Source organism: Odocoileus virginianus, chromosome 2 (assembly GCF_023699985.2).
Source record: "Odocoileus virginianus isolate 20LAN1187 ecotype Illinois chromosome 2, Ovbor_1.2, whole genome shotgun sequence".
NCBI classification, from domain to species: domain Eukaryota; kingdom Metazoa; phylum Chordata; class Mammalia; order Artiodactyla; family Cervidae; genus Odocoileus; species Odocoileus virginianus.
In genome coordinates, this window is record NC_069675.1 from 3,568,620 (window position 1) to 3,588,136 (window position 19,517).

Sequence of the window (19,517 nt, forward strand, 5' to 3'; positions counted from 1 at the left end):
TAATTAAAGAAAATTGGGACTTCCCTGATCGTCCAGTGGCTAAGACTCCACACTCCCAATGCAGGCAGCCCAGGTTCGATCCCTCAGGGAACTAGATCCCACAATCCGCAACCAAAAAAGATCCTGCATGCCACAATGAAGATTAAAGATCCTATTATGTGCTTAGTCGCTCAATTGTGTCCGACTCTTTGCAACCCCAGGCTCCTCTGTCCATGGGAATTCTCCAGGCAAGAATACTGACTGGAGTGGGTTGCCATTTCCTTCTCCAGAGGATCTTCCCAACTCAGGGATTGGACCCAGGTCTCCCTCATTGCAGAAGAGTTCTTTACTATCTGAGCCACCAGGAAAGCCCTGGCGTGCCGCAACTAAGACCCAGGGCAGCCAAATAAATTTAAAAAAAATTTTTTAAAGAAAGCCAATTTCTTGTGACCCTATGGACTGTAGCCCACCAGGTTCCCCTGTCCTTGGCATTTTCCAGGCAAGAATCCCTAAGTGGGTTGCCATTCCCTACTGGGATCTTCCTGACCCAGGGGTCAAAACCGGCCTCCTGCCCTGCAGGCAGGTTCCTTACGGCCTGAGCCACCAGGGAAGCCCTTCTGAAGAGGCCACAAAGAACCAAAAGTATCCAAGGAGACGGGGCAGAGCAGAGCTGGCTTGTTCCTGCTTCCTGGCTCTTTCTGTCACTTACAGAGTGTTTACCTGTGTCAGACACAGTTCTGTGTACGATGCATACACTTGCTTATTAAATCTGCACTGCAGCACTGGGAGGGAGCTACTGTTATTATCCACATTCTACAGAAAAGTTGGCTACTGGCCCAAAGCCTACTGGATAATAAGAGGGGAACACTGAGCTTTGGGCCCAGTGGCTCCAGAGTCTGTGCTTTTCACCACCACACTAGACCCCCTTTCCATGACCTCCTCAAGCTCATGATGGATGATCAGGGCAAGATAACACCACCCAAAGTATGCTCCCAGAGCCCTGTGCCACAGACACTGGGCCCAAGGATTAGAAGCGTGCCTCCTGGGGAGTGGCAGTATTCTCCCTGTCCATCTTATTGAGACTTTTCTGTTTCATGGGACACCAGCTCACAACCCATGGAGCCAGTGTTCTGTGCCTGGTGCTCCAGGAAACCTGGTTTAGGTGATGATTTAGCAGTAACAAAACAGGGCTGGAAACTCTGAAAAAGCACCGCTGATTAGTAACAAGAAAAGGAGCTATAACTACCCAATTGAAAGCACTGGCTCCAACTTCCTCCTTTCCAGAATCTTTCTGGAAAGATTGCCAGAATCTTTCTAACATGTTCAGTGAGCTTAGTCTCAGCCCCAGCTCTCCATGCTGGATGAGCAAGGTGCTTCATCATTCTCCCCCCTCAGCAGCCACATTTGGAAAATAAGGAGGTCAGACTGGTTGATCTCTAACGTGTATCCCAGTTCTCTTATTTATGACCCTATTAACCCTTTTTTGTTCTGCAAATCCAGACAGAAAAATGTCCTCAGAAGGCAGGCTAAGGGCACACTTGTATTTTTCCTTAAGATGAAAATAAGATATTTAAAAATATCTTCATGCAGAGTTAATGAGGACCAGTTTGTTTGCTGCCTTTTCTCAGCCTGGGTTTTACCTAATGGAGCTGAGAACTATGCCCTCCTTTCACATTTAGTGTGATTGCCACAAAGTCATAAAGCTTCTGCAGTGATGCCGAAGGAGGGAGACCCTCACATCCAATCTCCGAGCAAGTGGCAATGGTGTGGTCCTACGGTGGTGCGTGGCTTGGGCTCTCCCTGCCTGGGGTCAGTCTTTTCTTCTGAAGTAAAGTATTGCTATTAAATAATTATTGTTGATTTTTTTAAAACAGGCGCTTGAATAAAATTGTTTGGCGAGCATTATCTCCAGAGGAAAAAAAAAAGTAAGCCAGTTCCTTTTCATCTTTAAAATTGCTCTTTAATTTTGGTGAAATTCATATAACCTACAGTTAACAGTTTCTTTTAACTGTTTTTAAATGTGCTACTCAGTAATACTTAAGTTATTCACAGTTAGTTCACAAAATTGTAAAGATTGTAATAGTAAAATTAAAAAAAAATTTTTTTTAATGTTGCGCAAGCCACATGTTCCTTTAGTTTCAAAACTTCTCTATCATCTCAGAAAATACCTTGTACCTGTTAAGTACCCCTTCCCCATTCCTCTCTCCCACTTCAGTAACTTCCAGTCTGCTTTCTGGGCTTCCCTGATGGCTCAGATGGTAAAGAATCTGCCTGCAGTGCAAGAGACCTGGGTTCGATCCCTGGGTTGGGAAGATCCCCTGGAGAATGGCAACCCAGTGCAGGATTCCCGCCTGTAGAATTCCATGGACAGAAAAGCCTAGCAGGCTATAGTGAGTTTTGAAAGTCTCCCAACTTTGTTCTTCTGTTTCAAAACTGTTCTGGTTATTTGTGGCCCCTTGAAGTTCAATGTGAATTTGAGGATTGGCTTTTAAGAAAATTATTTTAAGTCTTTGTCTGCCAAATCCAGTATCTGAACTTTATGTGTCTGTTGCTTTTTTCTCTTGTGAATGGGCTGTATGCATCCATGTTTCTTGGTATTCTTTGTAATTTTTTGTTGAGAACTGAACATTTTGGACATTGTAACAGTAACTCAGGAAATCAGATTCTCTACCCTCCCCAGAAATTGCTGTTGTTGCTTGATGAAGGCTGCAGTTGTCTGTTCAATGCCTTCCACGCTATTTTGCAGACTGTATTCTTTATCATGTGTGTTCACTAAAGTATTGTTTTGTTATCCCTGTGGTCAGTCAGTGACCTGACAGAGATTTCCCTACATGTCAGCCTCTCTGTGCATCAAGCATTCTTCTGAATGCTATGCAAGTATTCAACTACATTCTTGAGTTCCAAAATAGTTAATTCTATCAAATAGTTGTTTTGGTGAAAAGACCCGTTCCTTGATTTTTCCACTCCACTGTCTTTCATGACGTCATCTAAAGCATGATGTTGAGTAAGTTATGACACCTTTACTATGTTACAGTGCTTGTGCTTCTGCTCAGTTCTCCAGTCATGTCCGACTCTTTGAAATCCCATGGACCTTAGCCTGCTAGGCTCCTCTGTCCACAGGATTTTCCTGGCAAGAATACTGGAGTGGGTTGCCTTGCCCTTCTCCAAGGGGTCTTCCCAACTCAGGGACTGAACCTGTGTCTCCTGCATTGCAGGCAGATTATTTACCTCTGAGCCACTGGGGAAGTCCTGTATTGAGGTAGTTTCCTCCTAATCCTAGTTTATTGAGTGTTTTCATTTTTAATCATGAAAGAGTGTTGAATTCATCATAATTTTGCTGTATCCATTGAGATGATCAAGTCATTTTTTTCCTTCATTCTGTTACTGTGATTTATTATATTGATTGATTTTTACATATTGCATTCTAGAAATAAGTCTTATTTTTTAATGTGTTGTTGAATTCTGTTTGCTAGTATTGAATCAATGTTCAAAAGCAATATTGGGCTGTAGTTTTCTCATCTTGTAGTATCTTTGTCTGGCTTTGGTATCAGGGTGATGCTGGCATCATAGAATGAGTTTCAACATGTTCCCTCCTCTTCAATATTTGAAATTATTTGAGGAGGATTGGTGTTAATTCTTCTTTAAATGTTTGGTAGTTTTCTCCATGGTAGCCATATAGTACTGAGCTCATATTTGTTGGAAATTGTTTGCTGATTCAATCTCCTTACGAGTTACAAATCTGTTCAGATTTTTTATTTCTTTCTGATTCAGTCTTAGTTGGTTATATTTTTATAGAAATTTGTCCATTTCTTCTAGGTTATCCACTTTGTTGGTGTATAATAGATCATGGTAGTCTTTTATAAAATATCTTTCTTATTTCTCTGATAACAGTTGTAATGTTCCCTCTTTCCTTTCTGATTCCAGTTATTTGAGTTTTCTCCTTTTTCTTCTTCATCTAGCTAATAAGTATTTGTCAGTTTTGCTGCTCTTTCCAGAAACTAACTCTTAGTTTCATAGATTTTTTTCCTACTGTTCTATTTCACTTATTTCTGCTCTCATCTTTATTATTTCTTTCCTTCTGCTAACTTTGAGTTTATTCTTCATTTTCCCAGTTCCTTGAAGTGTAAAGTTAAGTTGTTGATTTGAGATATTTTCTCTTTTTTAATGTAAGTATTTAGCAATATAGATTTCCCTCTTAGGACTGCTTTTGCTATATCTTAGACATTTTAATATGTTGTATTCTTATTTTATGGGCTTCCCTGGTGGCTCAGACGGTAAAGTGTCTGCCTGCAATACAGGAGACCTGGGTTCAATCCCTGGATTGGGAAGATCCCCTGGAGAAGGAAAAGGCATATCCACTCCAGCACTCTTGCCTGGAAAATCCCACGGACGGAGGAGCCTGATAGGCCAACAGTCCATGGGGTCACAAAGAGTCGGACGCGACTGAGTGACCACCTCACTTCACTTCATTCTTATTTTAAAATATCTCAAGATAGTTTACAGTCTCCCTTATGATTTCTTCTTTGGCCCATTGGCTGTTTAAGAGCGTATTATTTAATTTCCACATATTTGATTTCTAGTTTTATTACACTGTGATTGGAGAATATATTTTATATGATTTAATCTTAAAACTTTTAGGACTTGTGCTTTTACATGTGGTTTATCCTGAAGAGAATGTTCCATGTGCACTTAGGAAGAATACATATTCTGCTATTGGTTGGTAGTGTGTTCTATGTATGTCTGTTTGGTCTAATTAATCTATCATGTTTTTCAAGTCCTCTGTTTCTTTGTTGGTCTTCTGTTTGGTGGTTGTATCCATTATTGAAAATGGAAATTGAAATCTTCTGTTACAGTGTTTCAGTTTCTCCCTTCAATTCTATTAATGTTTGCTTCTATATTTGGGAGCTGTGAAATTAGGTGCATATTTGTGACTGTCATATCTTCCTTGTGGATGGACCCTTTTTACCATTATATAATGTCCTTCTTATATGCAAAGTCAAGTGGGCCTTAGGAAGCATCACTACGAACAAAACCAGTGGAGGTGATGAAATTCCAGTTAAGCGACTTCAAATCCTGAAAGATGATACTGTGAAAGTGCTGCACTCAATATGCCAGCAAATTTGGAAAACTCAGCGGTGGCCACAGGACTGGAAAAGGTTAGTTTTCACTCCAATCTCAAAGAAAGGCAATGCCAAAGAATGTGTAAACTACCACACAATTGCACTCATCTCACACGCTAGTAAAGTAATGCTCAAAATTCTCCAACCCAGCCTTCAACAGTAGTGAACCATGAACTTCCAGATGTTCAAGCTGGATTTAGAAAAGGCGGAGGAACCAGAGATCAAATTGTCAACATCCAGTGGATCATTGAAAAAGAGAGAGAGTTCCAGAAAACATCAAATTCTGCTTTATTGACTATGCCAAAACCTTTGACCATATGGATCACAACAAAGTGTGGAAAATTTTTAAAGAGATGGGAATACCAGACCTCCTGAGCTGCCTCCTGAAAAATCTGTATGCAGGTCAGGAAGCAACAATTAGAACTGGACATGGAACAACAGACTGGTTCCAAATCAGGAAAGGAGTACATCAAAGCTGTATATTGTCACCCTGCTTATTTAACTTATATGCAGAATACATCATGTGAAATGCCAGGCCAAATGAAGCACAGTTGGAATCAAGATTGCTGGGAGAAATACCAATAACCTCAGATATGCAGATGATACCACCCTTGTATTAGAAAGTGAAGAAGAACTAAAGAACCTCTTCATGAAATTGAAAGAGGAGAGTGGAAAGGTGGCTTAAAACTCAACATTCAGAAAACTAAGATCATGGCATCTGGTCCCATCACCTCATGGGAAATAGATGGGAGACAGTGGAAACAGTGAGAGACTTTATTTTGGGGGGCTCCAAAATCACTGTAGATGGTGACTGCAGCCATGAAATTAAAAGACGCTTACTCCTTGGAAGAAAAGCTATGATCAGCCTAGACAGCATATTAAAAAGCAGCCATTATTTTGCCTACAAAGGTCTGTCTAGTCAAAGCTATGGTTTTTCCGGTAGTCATGTATGGATGTGAGAGTTGGACCATAAAGAAAGTTGAGCACCAAAGAACTGATGCTTTTAAACTGTGGTATTGGAGAAGATTCTTGAGAGTCCCTTGGACTGCAAGGAGATCAAACCAGTCCATCCTAAAGGAAATCAGTCCTGAATATTCATTGGAAGGACTGATGCTGAAACTGAAACTGAAACTTTGGCCACCTGATGGGAAGAACTGACTCACTGGAAAAGACCCTGATGCTGGGAAAGAGGAGCATGATGGTGGGAGGAGAAGGGGATGACAGAAGATGAGATGGTTGGGTGGCATCACTGACTCGATGGAGATAAGTCTGAGTGAGCTCCGTGAGTTGGTGATGGACAGGGAAGCCTGGCATGCTGCAGTAGTCCATGCTCAGTCAAACATGACTGAGCAACTGAACTGAATGTCCTTCTTTGTCTCTTGTAACAATTTATGACTTAAAATAGTCATAATTTTCTGATTTTTTTTTCTGATTTACTAAGTCACCTTTTGAAGCTCTCTAGTGAATTTTTCAGTTATTGTATTCCTCAGATACAGAATTTCTGTTTGATTCTTTTTATAGTTTCTGTGTCTTTGTTGATATTCTTAATATGTTCATTCATCATTTTCCTGATTCCATTTAGTTGTCTATATTCTCTTGGAGCTCAATGAGCATTTTTAAGACAGCTATTTTCAATTCCATCAGGTAATTCATAGCTTTTTTCTTTAGTGTAGATTTCTGGAGATTTATTTTATTCCTTTGATTAGGCCATTCTTCTCTGTTTCTCTTTATTCCTTAGTACTTTTAGGCAAGATCTGGACATTTGAAAAGGCAGACACTTGTCCCAGTCTTTATAGATGACTTCTTATAGGGGAAGACCTTCACCAATCATTCTGACTAGAGATTCTGGGAACCTCTCACAACTTTTCTGGGGGTAATTCTTCTCTAGGAGTGGTGGTGGAGGTGGTGTGTATGTGTAATTTCCCAGTTGAAGAGGTTTGCCCCAGTCTTTTCTCAGGAGCTGGTGATCTTTTTCTCCCCCTGGTGTCTTTCTCTGGTACTGCAGTATCTCTGGTGCTGTAACCAGCCATGCAACTTGCCTTTGCTCTCCCCTGCCAGTAACCTGCCATGCAAAGTATGCTGCCATTTTTATTGGCACTCTTAGTCAAGTGAGACAAAAGCCAGTCTCTTAAGCAGCCCCACAGAAGGCCAAAATGTTGCATACATGTTCCACTCTTCTCTTTCGGAGAAGCCTGGACTTCATTTCCTCTGAGTTGCTCGGCAGGTGCCAAGAAAGGGGAGGGACTAGGCCAGGCAAAGTGCAGCGGACGCTCCTAATACGCACTCAGTGCCCCCTCTTCTCGGCTTTGAACTCCCGGGGAGCTGGTACCTTTTAACTGGCTTCTTGGGATTCTCACAAAGGCAGTTTGTCCACATATTATTGTCAGCATTTCTGTGGGGGAATGAGGCCTGGGGTTTCTCATTTTACCATTTTCCTGAGATCACTGCCATTTAGATTTTTAATAAGAATTTTTGCCGTCTTCTGGAGACAAGTTTGTCTGTGGATTGGGTCCTGTGATTGTACTGGGCCTACAGTGTGCTCTTCCAACACACAGCATCTTAAAAAAAATGGAAAAACGTGACACCTTCAGCAATAAGAGAATGATAATTATGAAATGTTCTTCTCCCCATATCTCCCTCAGTCAATCTATCCATCGCCCTCTCTTTACCCCCTTCCATGAATATCTGACTCAGAAGTAACTGCGACTGGAAATAGGATTTAGGACTTGGGCCCTCCACACCGCAGTAGCTTCCCCTGGAATCGTGCAGCCTGTTCATCAGCTGATAGAAAGTTTGGCTTCTGTTCTTTGTGAACCAAATCAGTGAAGCCAGAAAGTATAGGCCTATTTAGGCTTACAAGAGGACAGGAGATAAAGGTAGCTAAAATGAGCTAATAGAAGAATTATTGCACTGAGACAAATATTTGGGTTTAGTGTTTGCTTTGTTTTCCAGAGTCACTGCTAGGCATAGCTGTGTGAAATCTCTTTGAAACTTGCTTTTGATTCTGCCAAATGTTAGACCTAAGGAGAAAGGAATAGGTTCCAAACATGCTGAAAAAAAATTGTTGAAGAAAAAAAAAACTCGTGTAATAAAGTTCTAAAAAATCAATCAAATTAAATAATGGGGAAAAAGGCCTCCCATGACTCAGATGATTATTTCTAACTTGTGCAAACTACCAACGCCCCGATGGACAAGAAGGCGTGGCTGCAATTCTGTCGACACCTGACATCTGCTCCGACAGATGTTTCTCAGGGGAGGGTTGGCTGAAAAACCATCTTTCCATATGTTTTCTGTTATGATCACATTATGTTTATCTTTCTTCTTCCTTCTCTAGGTTAGATGCAAACAAACCAATGCAGTACTTAGAAAACAAGGCAGCTTTGAACGAGGCATTAGAAAGGTTGAACTGGCCCATTTCGTTGAAGGAGTTGTCCATGCTGGAGAATGAAATCCTAGCTGGGAAAATGTACATACAGCAGGCCATGGAGCTCCAAGAGGCTGTCAAGAAGGAGAATTATGTAAGCAAAGCACTCGAAGAGGTGTGTACCATGGCGGGGTCTGTGTTTGCTCCCTCCCTCCTGCTCCGAGCCCTTGACATCTCTGTGTTGGCCATCCGTCTCCTCCACTTCTCAACACACTGATTTCTAAGAGTTACAGCCAACCCCCTGAAGGTCTCAGGACCTCTTTCAATAGAAAGGAAATGGTCTTTGATTTTACTCTGACCTTATTTTTTAAATAATACATGTTTTAACTGGAAAATAAAACGAAGCAGAAGTATCACATGATTAAAAGCCTGGACTTTGATATGAGCCAGACCAGCATCTGGTCTCAGATCTGCCACCTAATCCCCATGTGATCTTGGCCAGTGACTCTCTTTAAACCTTAGGTTTTGCACATGGTAAAACCTTAGGTTTTTTTTTAATCTGTAAGATAAGAGTATTAATAGTATTAACAGGCTTGTTATGAGAAAATGAACATTTAAAGTAGTTAGTATTTAAAGTCTTTCATAAGTATTAGCAATTATTGTTACTGGTAAAACAGACCTTCTAAAGAGGTTTTATTATCTGGCAGCCTTAATATTTATTACCACTTTGGATCATTTACTCCTTTATTTTTTTTGGTGGCGCTCGGTCTTTGTTACTCCGCATGGGCTTTCTCTGCGGCGAGTGGGGCTCCTGTTGCAGTACGTGGACTTCTCACTGCGGTGGCTTCTCTCGCTGCAGAGCGGCTCCCGGGTGCTCGGGCTTCAGTAGTTGCAGCACATGGGCTTCAGTGGTTCTGGTGACAGTCTTAGTTGCTCTGTGATGTGTGGAGTCTTCCCAGACCAGGGATCGAGACTGTGTCTCCTGCATTGGCAGGCAGACTCCCACCCACTGTACCACCAGGAAGGTCCTGAATCATTTACCTTTTTTAAAAAATAATTTATTTTTTATTGAAGGATAATTGCTTTACAGAATTTTGTTGTTCTCTGTCAAACCTCATCATAAATCAGCCATAGGTATACATATATCCTCTCCCTCCTAAACCCCCCTCCTATATTCCTCCCTGTCCCACCCCTCCAGGTTGACACAGAGACCCTGTTTGAGTTTCCTGAGCCATACAGCAAATTCCCCTTGGCCATCTATTTTGCACATGGTTATATAAGTTTCCATGTTACATCTCACCCTTTCCTCCCCTCTCCCCATGTCCATAAGTCTCTTCTCCTCTGTTTCTCCATTGCTGCCCTGTGAATAAATTCTTCAGTTCCATTTTTCTAGATTCTCTATCTATCCATTAAAATACAATATTTATCTTTCTCTTTCTGACTTACTTCACTCTCTGTAATAGGTTCTAGTTTCATCCACCTCATTAGAACTGACTCAAAGTTGTTCCTTTTTATGGATGAGTAATCTTCCATTGTGTATAGGTGCCACAACTTCTTTATCCATTCATTGGTTGTAAATAGTGCTGCAGTGAACAATGGATACATGTGTCTTTTTCAATTTTGGTTTCCTCAGGGTATATGCCTAGGAGTGGGATTGTTGGGTCATGTGATGGTTTTATTCCTAGTTTTTTAAGGAATCTCCATACTGTCTTCCATAGTGGCTGTATCAATTTACATTCCCACTGACAGTGCAAGAGAATTCCCTTTTCTCCACACCCTCTCCAGCATTTATTGTTTGTAAAGTTTTTGAAGATGGCCATTCTGACTGGTGTGAGGTGATATCTCATTGTAGTTTTGATTTGCATATCTCTAATAATGAGCAATGTTGAGCATCTTTTCATGTGTTTGTTAGCCATCTGTATGTCTTTGGAGAAATGTGTTTAGCTCTTTTCCCCATTTTTTGATTGGGCTGTTTGTTTTTCTGGTATTGAGTTGTATGAGTTGCTTGTATATTTTGTCAATTAATCCTTTGTCAGCTGTTTCATTTGCTATTATTTTCTCCCATTCTGATGGTAGTGTTTTCACCTTATTTATAATTTCCTTTGCTGTGCAAAAGCTTTTAACTTTAATCAGGTCCCACTTGTTTACTTTTGTTTTTATTTCCATTACTCTAGTAGGTGGGTCATAGAACTTGCTTTGATTTATGTAATCAAGTGTTCTGCCTATGTTTTTCTCTAAGAGTTTTATAGTTTCTGGTCTTGCATTTAGGTCTTTAATTCATTGTGAATTTATCTTTGTGTATGGTATTAGGAAGTGTTCTAATTTCATTCTTTTAAATGTAGCTGTCCAGTTTTCCCAGCACCATTTATTGAAGAGGCTGTATGCCCCATTGTATATTCTTGCCTCCTTTGTCAAAAATAAGGTACCCATAGGTGCATGGGTTTATTTCTGGGCTTTCTATCTTGTTCCATTGATCTATATTTCTGTTTTTTGTTCCAGTACCATACTGTCTTGATGACTGTAGCTTTGTAGTATAATCTGAAGTCAGGGAGTTTGTTTCCTCCAGCTCCATTCTTTCTCAAGACTGCTTTGGCTATTCGGGGTCTTTTGTGTTTTCATATGAATTGTGAAATTTTTGTTCTAGTTCTGTGAAAAATGTCATTGGTAATTGGATAGGGATCACATTGACCCTATAGATTGCACTTGGTAGTGTAGTCATTTTCACAATATTGATTCTCCCTACCCAGGAACATGGAATATCTCTCCATCTGTTTATGTCACATTTGATTTCTTTCATTAGTGTCTTATAATTTTCTGTGTACAGTTCTTTTGTCTCCTTAGGTAAGTTTATTCCTAGATATTTCTTTTTGTTGCAATGGTGAATGGGATTTATTCCTTAATTTCTTCCTGTATTTTCATTGTTAGTATATAGAAATGCAAGTGATTTCTGTGTATTGATTTTGTATCCTGCAACTTTGATAAATTCACTGATTAGCTCTAGTAGTTTTCTGATACTATCTTTAGGGTTTTCTATGTACAGTATCGTGTCATCTGCAGACAGTGAGAACTTTACTTCTTCTTTTCTGATCTGAATTCCTTTTATTTCTTTTTCTTGTCTGCTGTAGCTAGGACTTCCAGAACTATGTTGAATAAAAATGGTGAAAGTGAACACCCTCGTCTTGTTCCTGACCTTAGTGGGGATGCTTTCAACTTTTTACCATTGAGAATAATGTTTGCTGTAGGTTTATCATATATGGCCTTTACTATGTTGAGGTAGGTTCCTCCTATGCACATTTTTTGAAGAGTTTTAATCATAAATGGATGCTGAATTTAGTCAAAGGCTTTTTTTTGCATCTATTGAGATTATCATATGGTTTTTATCTTTCAATTTGTTAATGTGGTGTATCACATTGACTGATTTCCATATACTGAAGAATCTTTGCATCCCTGGAATAAACTGAGCTTGATCATGGTGTATGAGCTTTTTGATGTGCTGCTGGATTCTGTTTGCTAAAATTTTGTTGAGGATTTTTGCATCTATGTTCATCAGTGATATTGGCCTGTAGTTTTCTTTTTGTGTGTTGTCTTTGTCTGGTTTTGGCATCAGGGTGATGGGGCCCTCATAGAATGAGTTTGGAAGTGTTCCTTCCTCTGCAATTTTTTGAAAGAGTTTTAGAAGGATAGGCACTAGCTCTTCTCTAAATGTTTGATAGAATTCTCCTGTGAAGCCATGTGGTCCTGGGCTTTTGTTTTCTGAGAGATTTTTGATCACGGCTTCAAATTCAGTGCTTGTAATTGGGTTGTTCATAATTTCTATTTCTTCCTAGTTCAGTCTTAGAAGATTGAACTTTTCTAAAAATCTGTGCATGTCTTCCAGGTTATCCATTTTATTGCCATATAGTTGTTCATAATAGTCTCCTATAATCCTTTGTATTTCTGCATTGTCTGTTGTAACCTCTCCTTTTTCATTTCTGATTTTGTTGATTTGATTCTTCTTTCTTTTTTCCTTGATGAGTTTGGCTAAAGGTTTGTCAATTTTGTTTATTTTCTCAAAGAATCAGCTTTTAGTTTTATTAATCTTCACTATTGTTTCTTTCATTTCTTTTTCATTTATTTCTGCTCCAGTCTTTATGATTTCTTTCCTTCTTCTAATTTTGGAGTTTTTTTGTTCTTCTTTTCTCAGTTGTTTTAGGTGTAAATTAAGTTGTCTATTCGATGTTTTTCTTGTAGGTAGGATTGTATTGCTATAAACTTCCCTCTTAGAACTGCTTTTGCTGCATCCCATAGGTTTTGAGTTGTCATGTTTTCATTGTCATTTGTTTCTAGAAATTTTTTTATTTCCCTTTTGATTTCTTCAGTAACTTGTTGGTTATTTAGAAATGTATTGTTTAATCTCCATGTGTTTGTGTTTCTTAAGTTTTTTTCTTATAAATGATATCTAGCCTCATAGTGTTGTGGTCAGAGAAGATGCTTGACACAATTTCAATTTTCTTAAATTTACTGAGGTTTGATTTGTGATCCAGGATGTGGTCTATCTTGGAGAATGTTCCATGTACACTTGAGAAGAAGGTGTATTCTTCTGCATTTGTATGGAATGTCCTAAAGATATCAATGAGATCCATCTCATCTAATGCATCATTTAAGACTTGTGTTTCCTTATTAATTTTTTGTTAATTAAATTAAAGTATCCTAATTAATTAAAGTCTTCTACTATTATTGTGTTACTGTCAATTTCTCCTTTTATGTCTGTTAGTGTTTGTCGTATGTATTGAGGTCCTCCTATGTTGGATGCATAGATATTTACAGTTATTATGTCTTCCTCTTGGATTGATTCCTTGATCATTGTGTAGTGCCAACAAAGGTTCATCTAGTCAAGGCTATGGTTTTTCCAGTAGTCATGTATGGATGTGAGAGTTGGACTATAAAGAAAGCTGAGTGCTGAAGAATTGATGCTTTTGAACTGTGGTGTTGGAGAGGACTCTTGAGAGTCCCTTGGACTGCAAGGAAATCCAACCAGTCCATCCTAAAGGAGATCAGTCCTGAGTGTTCATTGGAAGAACTGATGTTGAAGCTGAAAACTCCAATACTTTGGCCACCTGATATGAAGAGCTGACTCATTGGAAAAGACCCTGATGCTGGGAAAGATTGAAGGCGGAAGGAGAAGGGGATGACAGAGGATGAGATGGTTGGATGGCATCACCAACTCAATGGACATGTTTGGGTAAACTCCAGGAAGTGGTGATGGACAATTGGTGCATCCATGGGGTTGCAAAAAGTTGAGCATGACTGAGTGACTGGATGGAACTAAACTGAACTGTCCTTCCTTATCTCTTGTAATATTCTTTATATTAAGCTCTATTTTGTCTGATATGAGGATTGCTACTCCAGCTTTCTTTTGCTTCCCATTTGCATGGAATATATTTTTCCATCCTCTCACTTTCAACCTATATGTGTCTTTAGGTCTGAAGTGGGTTTCTTATATATAAGTCAGCATATATATGGGTCTTGTTTTTTTATCCATTCAGCCAGTCTTTGTTTTCTGGTTGGAGCGTTTAATCTATTTGCAGTTAAAGTAGTTATTGATACATACATTCCTATTGCCATTTTCTTAATTGTTGGGGTTGATTTTGTAGATCTTTTTTCTTCTCTTGTATTTCTTGACTATGTAAGTCCCTTTAACACTTGTTGTAAAGCTGGTTTGGTGGTACTGAATTCTCTTAACTTTTCTTAACTTTTGCTTGTCTGAAAAGCTTTTTATTTCTCCATCAATTTTGAATGAGATCCTTGCTGGGTACAGTAATCTTAGTTGTATTTTCCCTTTCAGTATTTTAAATATATTCTGCCATTCCCTTCTGGCCTGCAGAGTTTCTGCTGAAAGATCAGCTGTTAAACATTTGGGGTTTCCCTTGTATGTTACTTGTTGCTTTTCCCTTACTGCTTTTAATATTCTTTCTTTGTGTTTATTCTGTTAGTTTGATTAGTATGTGTCTTGGTGTGTTTCTCCTTGGGTTTATTCTGTATGGGACTCTTTGTGCCTCTTGGACTTGATTGACTATTTCCTTTTCCATGTTGGGGAAATTTTCAGCTATAATCTCTTCAAAAATTTTCTCATGCCCTTTATTTTTCTCTTTTTCTTCTGGAACCCCTATAATTTGAATGTTGGTGCATTTGATGTTGTCCCAGAGGTTATTCTGCTCCTCAGAAATTATTTCCACCATTTTATCTTCCAGCTCACTGATTCATTCTTCTGCTTCAGATATTCTGCTATTGATTCTTTCCAGAGTATTTTTAATTTCAGTAATTGTGTTGTTTGTCTCTGTAGGTTTATTCTTTAATTCTTCTTGGTCTTTGTTAATTGGTTCTTGCATTTTCTCCATTTTGTTTTCAAGATTTTTGATCATCTTTACTATCATTATTCTGAATTCTTTTTCAGGGAATTTGCCTATTTCCTCTTCATTTATTTGGACTTCTGTGTTTCTAGCTTGTTCCTTCATTTGTGTAGTATTTCTCTGTCTTTTCATTATTTTTTTTTACCTTATTGTGTTTGAGGTCTCCTTTTCCCAGGCTTCAGGGTTTGAATTCTTTCTTCCTTTTGGTTTTTGCCCGCCTAAGGTTGGTCCAATGGTTTGTGTAAGCTTCAAAAAGGGTGAGATATGTGCTGAGTTGTGTGTGTGTGTGTGTGTGTGTGTGTGCGCGCGCGCGCGTGTGTGTTTTTCCTCTGATGGGCAAGGCTGCATGAGGTGGTAATCCTTTCTGCTGATGATTGGGTTTGTATTTTTGTTGTTTGTTGTTTAGATGAGGCGTCTTGCACAGGGTGCTACTGGTGGTTGGGTGATGCTGGGTCTTGTACTCAAGTGGTTTCCTTTGTGTGAGTCCTCACTATTTAATACTCCCTAGGAAGGAAAGTTATGACCAACCTAGATAGCATATTAAAAAGCAGAGACATTACTTTGCCAACAGAGGTCCGTCTAGTCAAGGCTATGGTTCCAGTGGTCACGTATGGATGTGAGAGTTGGACTGTGAAGAAAGCTGAGCGCTTTGAAGAACTGATGCTTTTGAACTGTGGTGTTGGAGAAGACTCTTGAGAGTCTCTTGGACTGCAAGGAGATCCAACTAGTCCATCCTGAAGGAGATAAGTCCTGGGTGTTCATTGGAAGGACCGACGCTGAAGCTGAAACTCCAATACTTTGCCCACCTCATGTGAAGAGTTGACTCATTGGAAAAGACCCTGACGCTGGGAGGGATTGGGGGCAGGAGGAGAAGGGGACAACAGAGGATGAGATGGCTGGATGGCATCACCGACTCCATGGACATGAGTTTGAGAAAGCTCCGGGAGTTGGTGATGGACAGGGAAGCCTGGCGTGCTGCAATTCATGGGGTCACAAAGAGTTGGACACGACTGAGCGACTGAACTGAGCTGAACTGAGTGTTCTCAGGTAATCTGGGGTCTTGGAGTCAGTGCTTCCACTCCAAAGACTTGGGGCTTGACCTCTGGTTAGGAACAAAGTTTCCACAAGTGGTTTGTTATGGCATTAAGTGAGCTTAAAACAAATACCCAAAAGTAAGAAACCAAAGATGAACCCCAGACAAATGGCAGTTACAAAATCAGGTAAATAATTATTAAAATAATGGAGTATACACATGTACCCATAAGCGGAGTCAAAACAACTAAAAAAAAGTACAGTAGATTGACCTGGTAAACAAACAAAATAAAAAATTATATTTACCAGTTAAGAACAAAACTAACTAAAGCACAAACTGGAAAACAAAACTAAAGCAAGGTGCCAAGTGGAGAATAAAACTATGAAAACAAAACTAACAAATATGTTGAGAGAAAAAGAAAGAAAGAAAAGAAAGAATAAATATGCAAAGTTAAACAGGTGAATTAAGAAGATTTATATATATTAAAGATTAACTACAAGGGGAAAAGAACAGTAGGAAAGGCAAACAAAGGAATAAATGTAGAAAAAAATATAATAGGTTTAAAAAATTAAAATTATAAAAAAGAGAAAAGAAAAAAAAGAAGAAAGAAAAAGAGAAAAAAAAAGGAAAACTCCATAGCACTGCAAAAACCCAACGTAGAGGCAGAGGTTTATAACAATAAAAAGTATGACTGAATATATACATACATACATACATACATATATATATATATATATGCATATACACGCATAATCAAAGTCAAGAGTCCAACAAAAATAAAGCACAATACATTGACCTGGTGAACAAAGGAAGCCAAAAATTATATCTACCAGTTAAAAGCAAAACAAACTAAAGCACAAATTGGAAAATAAAACTAAAGCAAGGTGCCAATTGAGGAATAAAGCAAGGAAAATAAAACTAACAAATATGTTGAGAGGAAAGGAAAGAAAGAATAGATATGCAAGGTTAAACAGAGGTAGATAAAGAAGATTTATATACATTAAAGATTAAGTGCAAAAAAAAGAATAAAGATTAACTGCAACAGGAAAATAACAGTAGGAAAAGCAAACAAAGGAATAAATGTAGAAAAAAATTAGTTAAAACTTAAAAATGAGAAAAGGAAAAAAACAAGGAAAACTCCACAGAGCTGCAAAAGCCCAATGTAGAGGCAGAGGTTTATAACAACAATAAAAAATGTGACTGAGAAAAAGAGAAAAAAAAAGCTCAAAAGCTTAATTAGATTTCCTAGTGCTAATAAAATTGACAGCTAAAACAAAGGAGGGAAAAGGGAGTGCGGGGCGGGGGGGGAATCCAAAGAATCTACAGAACAAGTCAAAACATAGGAATAATAGATGTTTTTCTTGAGTCACTGCTGTCAGAGTCCTCTCCTTCACTGGGAGTCACAGTCCACCTCCCCTCCCTAGGAGGCCCTCCAACACCGTGCTGATCTCTGGACCTGTTGTGGGGGCAGCTCAGGTTCTAATCTGGTCCTACTCCTGTGTGTTCTTGCCTCCAATGTCGACAGCTGTCAGAACTGGTGCCTGGCAGGCCACAGTCTACAGGGCCGCCAAGAATTGGACACGACCGAAGCAACCCTGCGTGCATAGACGCAAGACTTCTTTTGTCTGTGGCAGCTCTGCCCCAGTGAGAGTTGAGCATGAAGGTGGTGCAGCTGTTTGGCTTGCAGGGACCCTGGGGGCACCAAATGTGCAGGGACATGGACTGCCTCTGCTGCAGGAGTTATGGCCCTATCAGAGTCTATTTTCGAGCCTCTTGTAGCTGGCGATCAGAAGGCTTCTTTGGCCAGTCTTTCTCTGTAGCTCGGCCCAACCAGGCACTTAGAGGGCTTCCTTGCCTGGGGTCCTTCTCTGTTTGGTGCATCAGGCACATGGAGGGGCCCCCCTGGTTGGGGTCCTACTCTGTAGATCGGAGTGTCGGGCACTTAAAGGAGCACCCTGGGTGGGGTCCTATTCTGTAGTTCAGTGGGCACTCTCTGGGCCAGCCTCTCTTGTTCAGCTGCCGCTGCTGGCTGTGTGAGGAGAGAGAGGCTATGGTGATGGCTCCACCCACTATGCGTGACTCAGCAGTATCGCCTTGCTTCCATGGCTGCCCAGCTTTCCTCCACAGGCATTTCCCACCACAGTCTCCTCCCTCACATCCCCTTGATCCGTCTCTCCGCAGTCAACAGCAGCCCTCGCCCTGGGATTGCTCCATAGTCCCTAAACTCCAGCTCCCAGCTGCCGCGCCTTCCAGGGGACCTCGTCCCTGTCAGGAGTATGTAAGGCTGCGGCAAGGACTGTCTGACTCTCATTCCATTTGCTGCTACAGATCAGCTGTTTCCCTCTCAGACTTAAATGTTTCTCCTCTGACTCAGACAGTTGCCCTGGTATGGGGATCAGACCCTTGCTTCAGTTCCCTCACCTATCGAGGGCAGGTCCAGTCTTGCTACCAGTCCTGTTTTTCCCCCTAGTTCCTTCATCATGCCAAGTTTTGTGTGATTCTATATATTCTTTTCCACTGGTCAGGTACTCCTGTCCGCTCTCAGCTGGTGTTCTGCATGCACTTCTGTGTCTGAAGGTGTATTCCTGATGTATCCATGGAGAGAGATGTACTCCATGTCCACCTACTCCTCCACTATCTTTAAATCCTCAAACATTCACTTTTAATTATTTTTCTTCCTTGAATAAATTTTATACATAGAGTCTCCATAATCATTTTATATTCTGCTTTTCAATTTAGCATTGTCTTATATACTTTCTTTGTGTTTTTGCTGAGCCATCAGATTGATATTTTTTATGGTTACATGATATTCCATGCCGTGTGACTACACTCACTGGTTTAACTGTTCACTGAATGTTGGACATTTGGGTTTGTTTGTTTTTTTCAATTTTCCTTTCACATGTTTTGATGCTTCTATTGTGCATATAGTTGAACTATCTTGTTAAGATAAGTTCTTAGGAGTGAGACTCCTGGCCCAAAGAACATAAACACTTGCGGGCTCTAAATACTTGCTGCTTGTATAATAAATATTCTCTTTATGACTGTAGTAGGGTGTGTGTAGACCTGGAATAGTTCATCCGGAATCTTACTGACTTCTATATAATTTTCATATATTCACCATTTGATGACATAAAAAAATATATCCAAGGAATTGACCTTTGAGATTCATCTATTTTTTATTTCAGTTTTTGCTAAATGATACTGACTTTGCCTGGTTTTAAATTCTGTATTTGCTATTCTAGATTGTTGTGTTTTGTTTGCTTATTTTTATTTAATTTTTCCCCTGAAAATGGCTTTTTTTCCCCGTCAGTGTAGAAAGCTATTTCTTTTCTGCAGAATGTAAAAGTTTTATCATATTTTAATTTTTGTTTTTACTTATTCTGTATATATATATATATATATATATGGATTCTTATTGTTGTTTTTATTCAAACAAGGTGACCCCCTCAAAGAGTTGTTCAATCTTTCCTTGGAATGCACTATCTGTTGACCCCAAATGTGTGGCTGTCTATTGGCCTTTCACACCTAGATGTCCCATGGACGCCCAAGAATCAAGAAGACTGAAAATGAATTAACTCCCTCTCCCTGGAGATCTCTTCTTTCATCATGCCTCTTCCTCTCTGTTTGTCCCT

The 19,517-nt window shown here is 39.7% G+C and overlaps 1 protein-coding gene across 11 annotated transcripts in view; it reads left to right on the forward strand.

Moving 5' to 3' along the window:
- The window catches only part of VWA3B (von Willebrand factor A domain containing 3B), a 174,552-nt gene that overhangs the window by 122,521 nt on the left and 32,514 nt on the right, over positions 1–19,517 (forward strand). For 10 of the 11 annotated variants that reach the window (XR_011490444.1, XR_011490440.1, XR_011490441.1 and 7 more), the window contains 2 exons: positions 1,854–1,904; positions 8,434–8,638. Coding sequence is in view for 1 of the 11 variants with exons in the window: in XM_070474633.1 (XP_070330734.1) it covers positions 1,854–1,904; positions 8,434–8,638 (256 nt within the window). In the remaining 10 variants the exon portion in view is untranslated. The remainder of the gene's footprint in view (positions 1–1,853; positions 1,905–8,433; positions 8,639–19,517) is intronic. The other variant, XR_011490443.1, reaches the window with a different exon arrangement.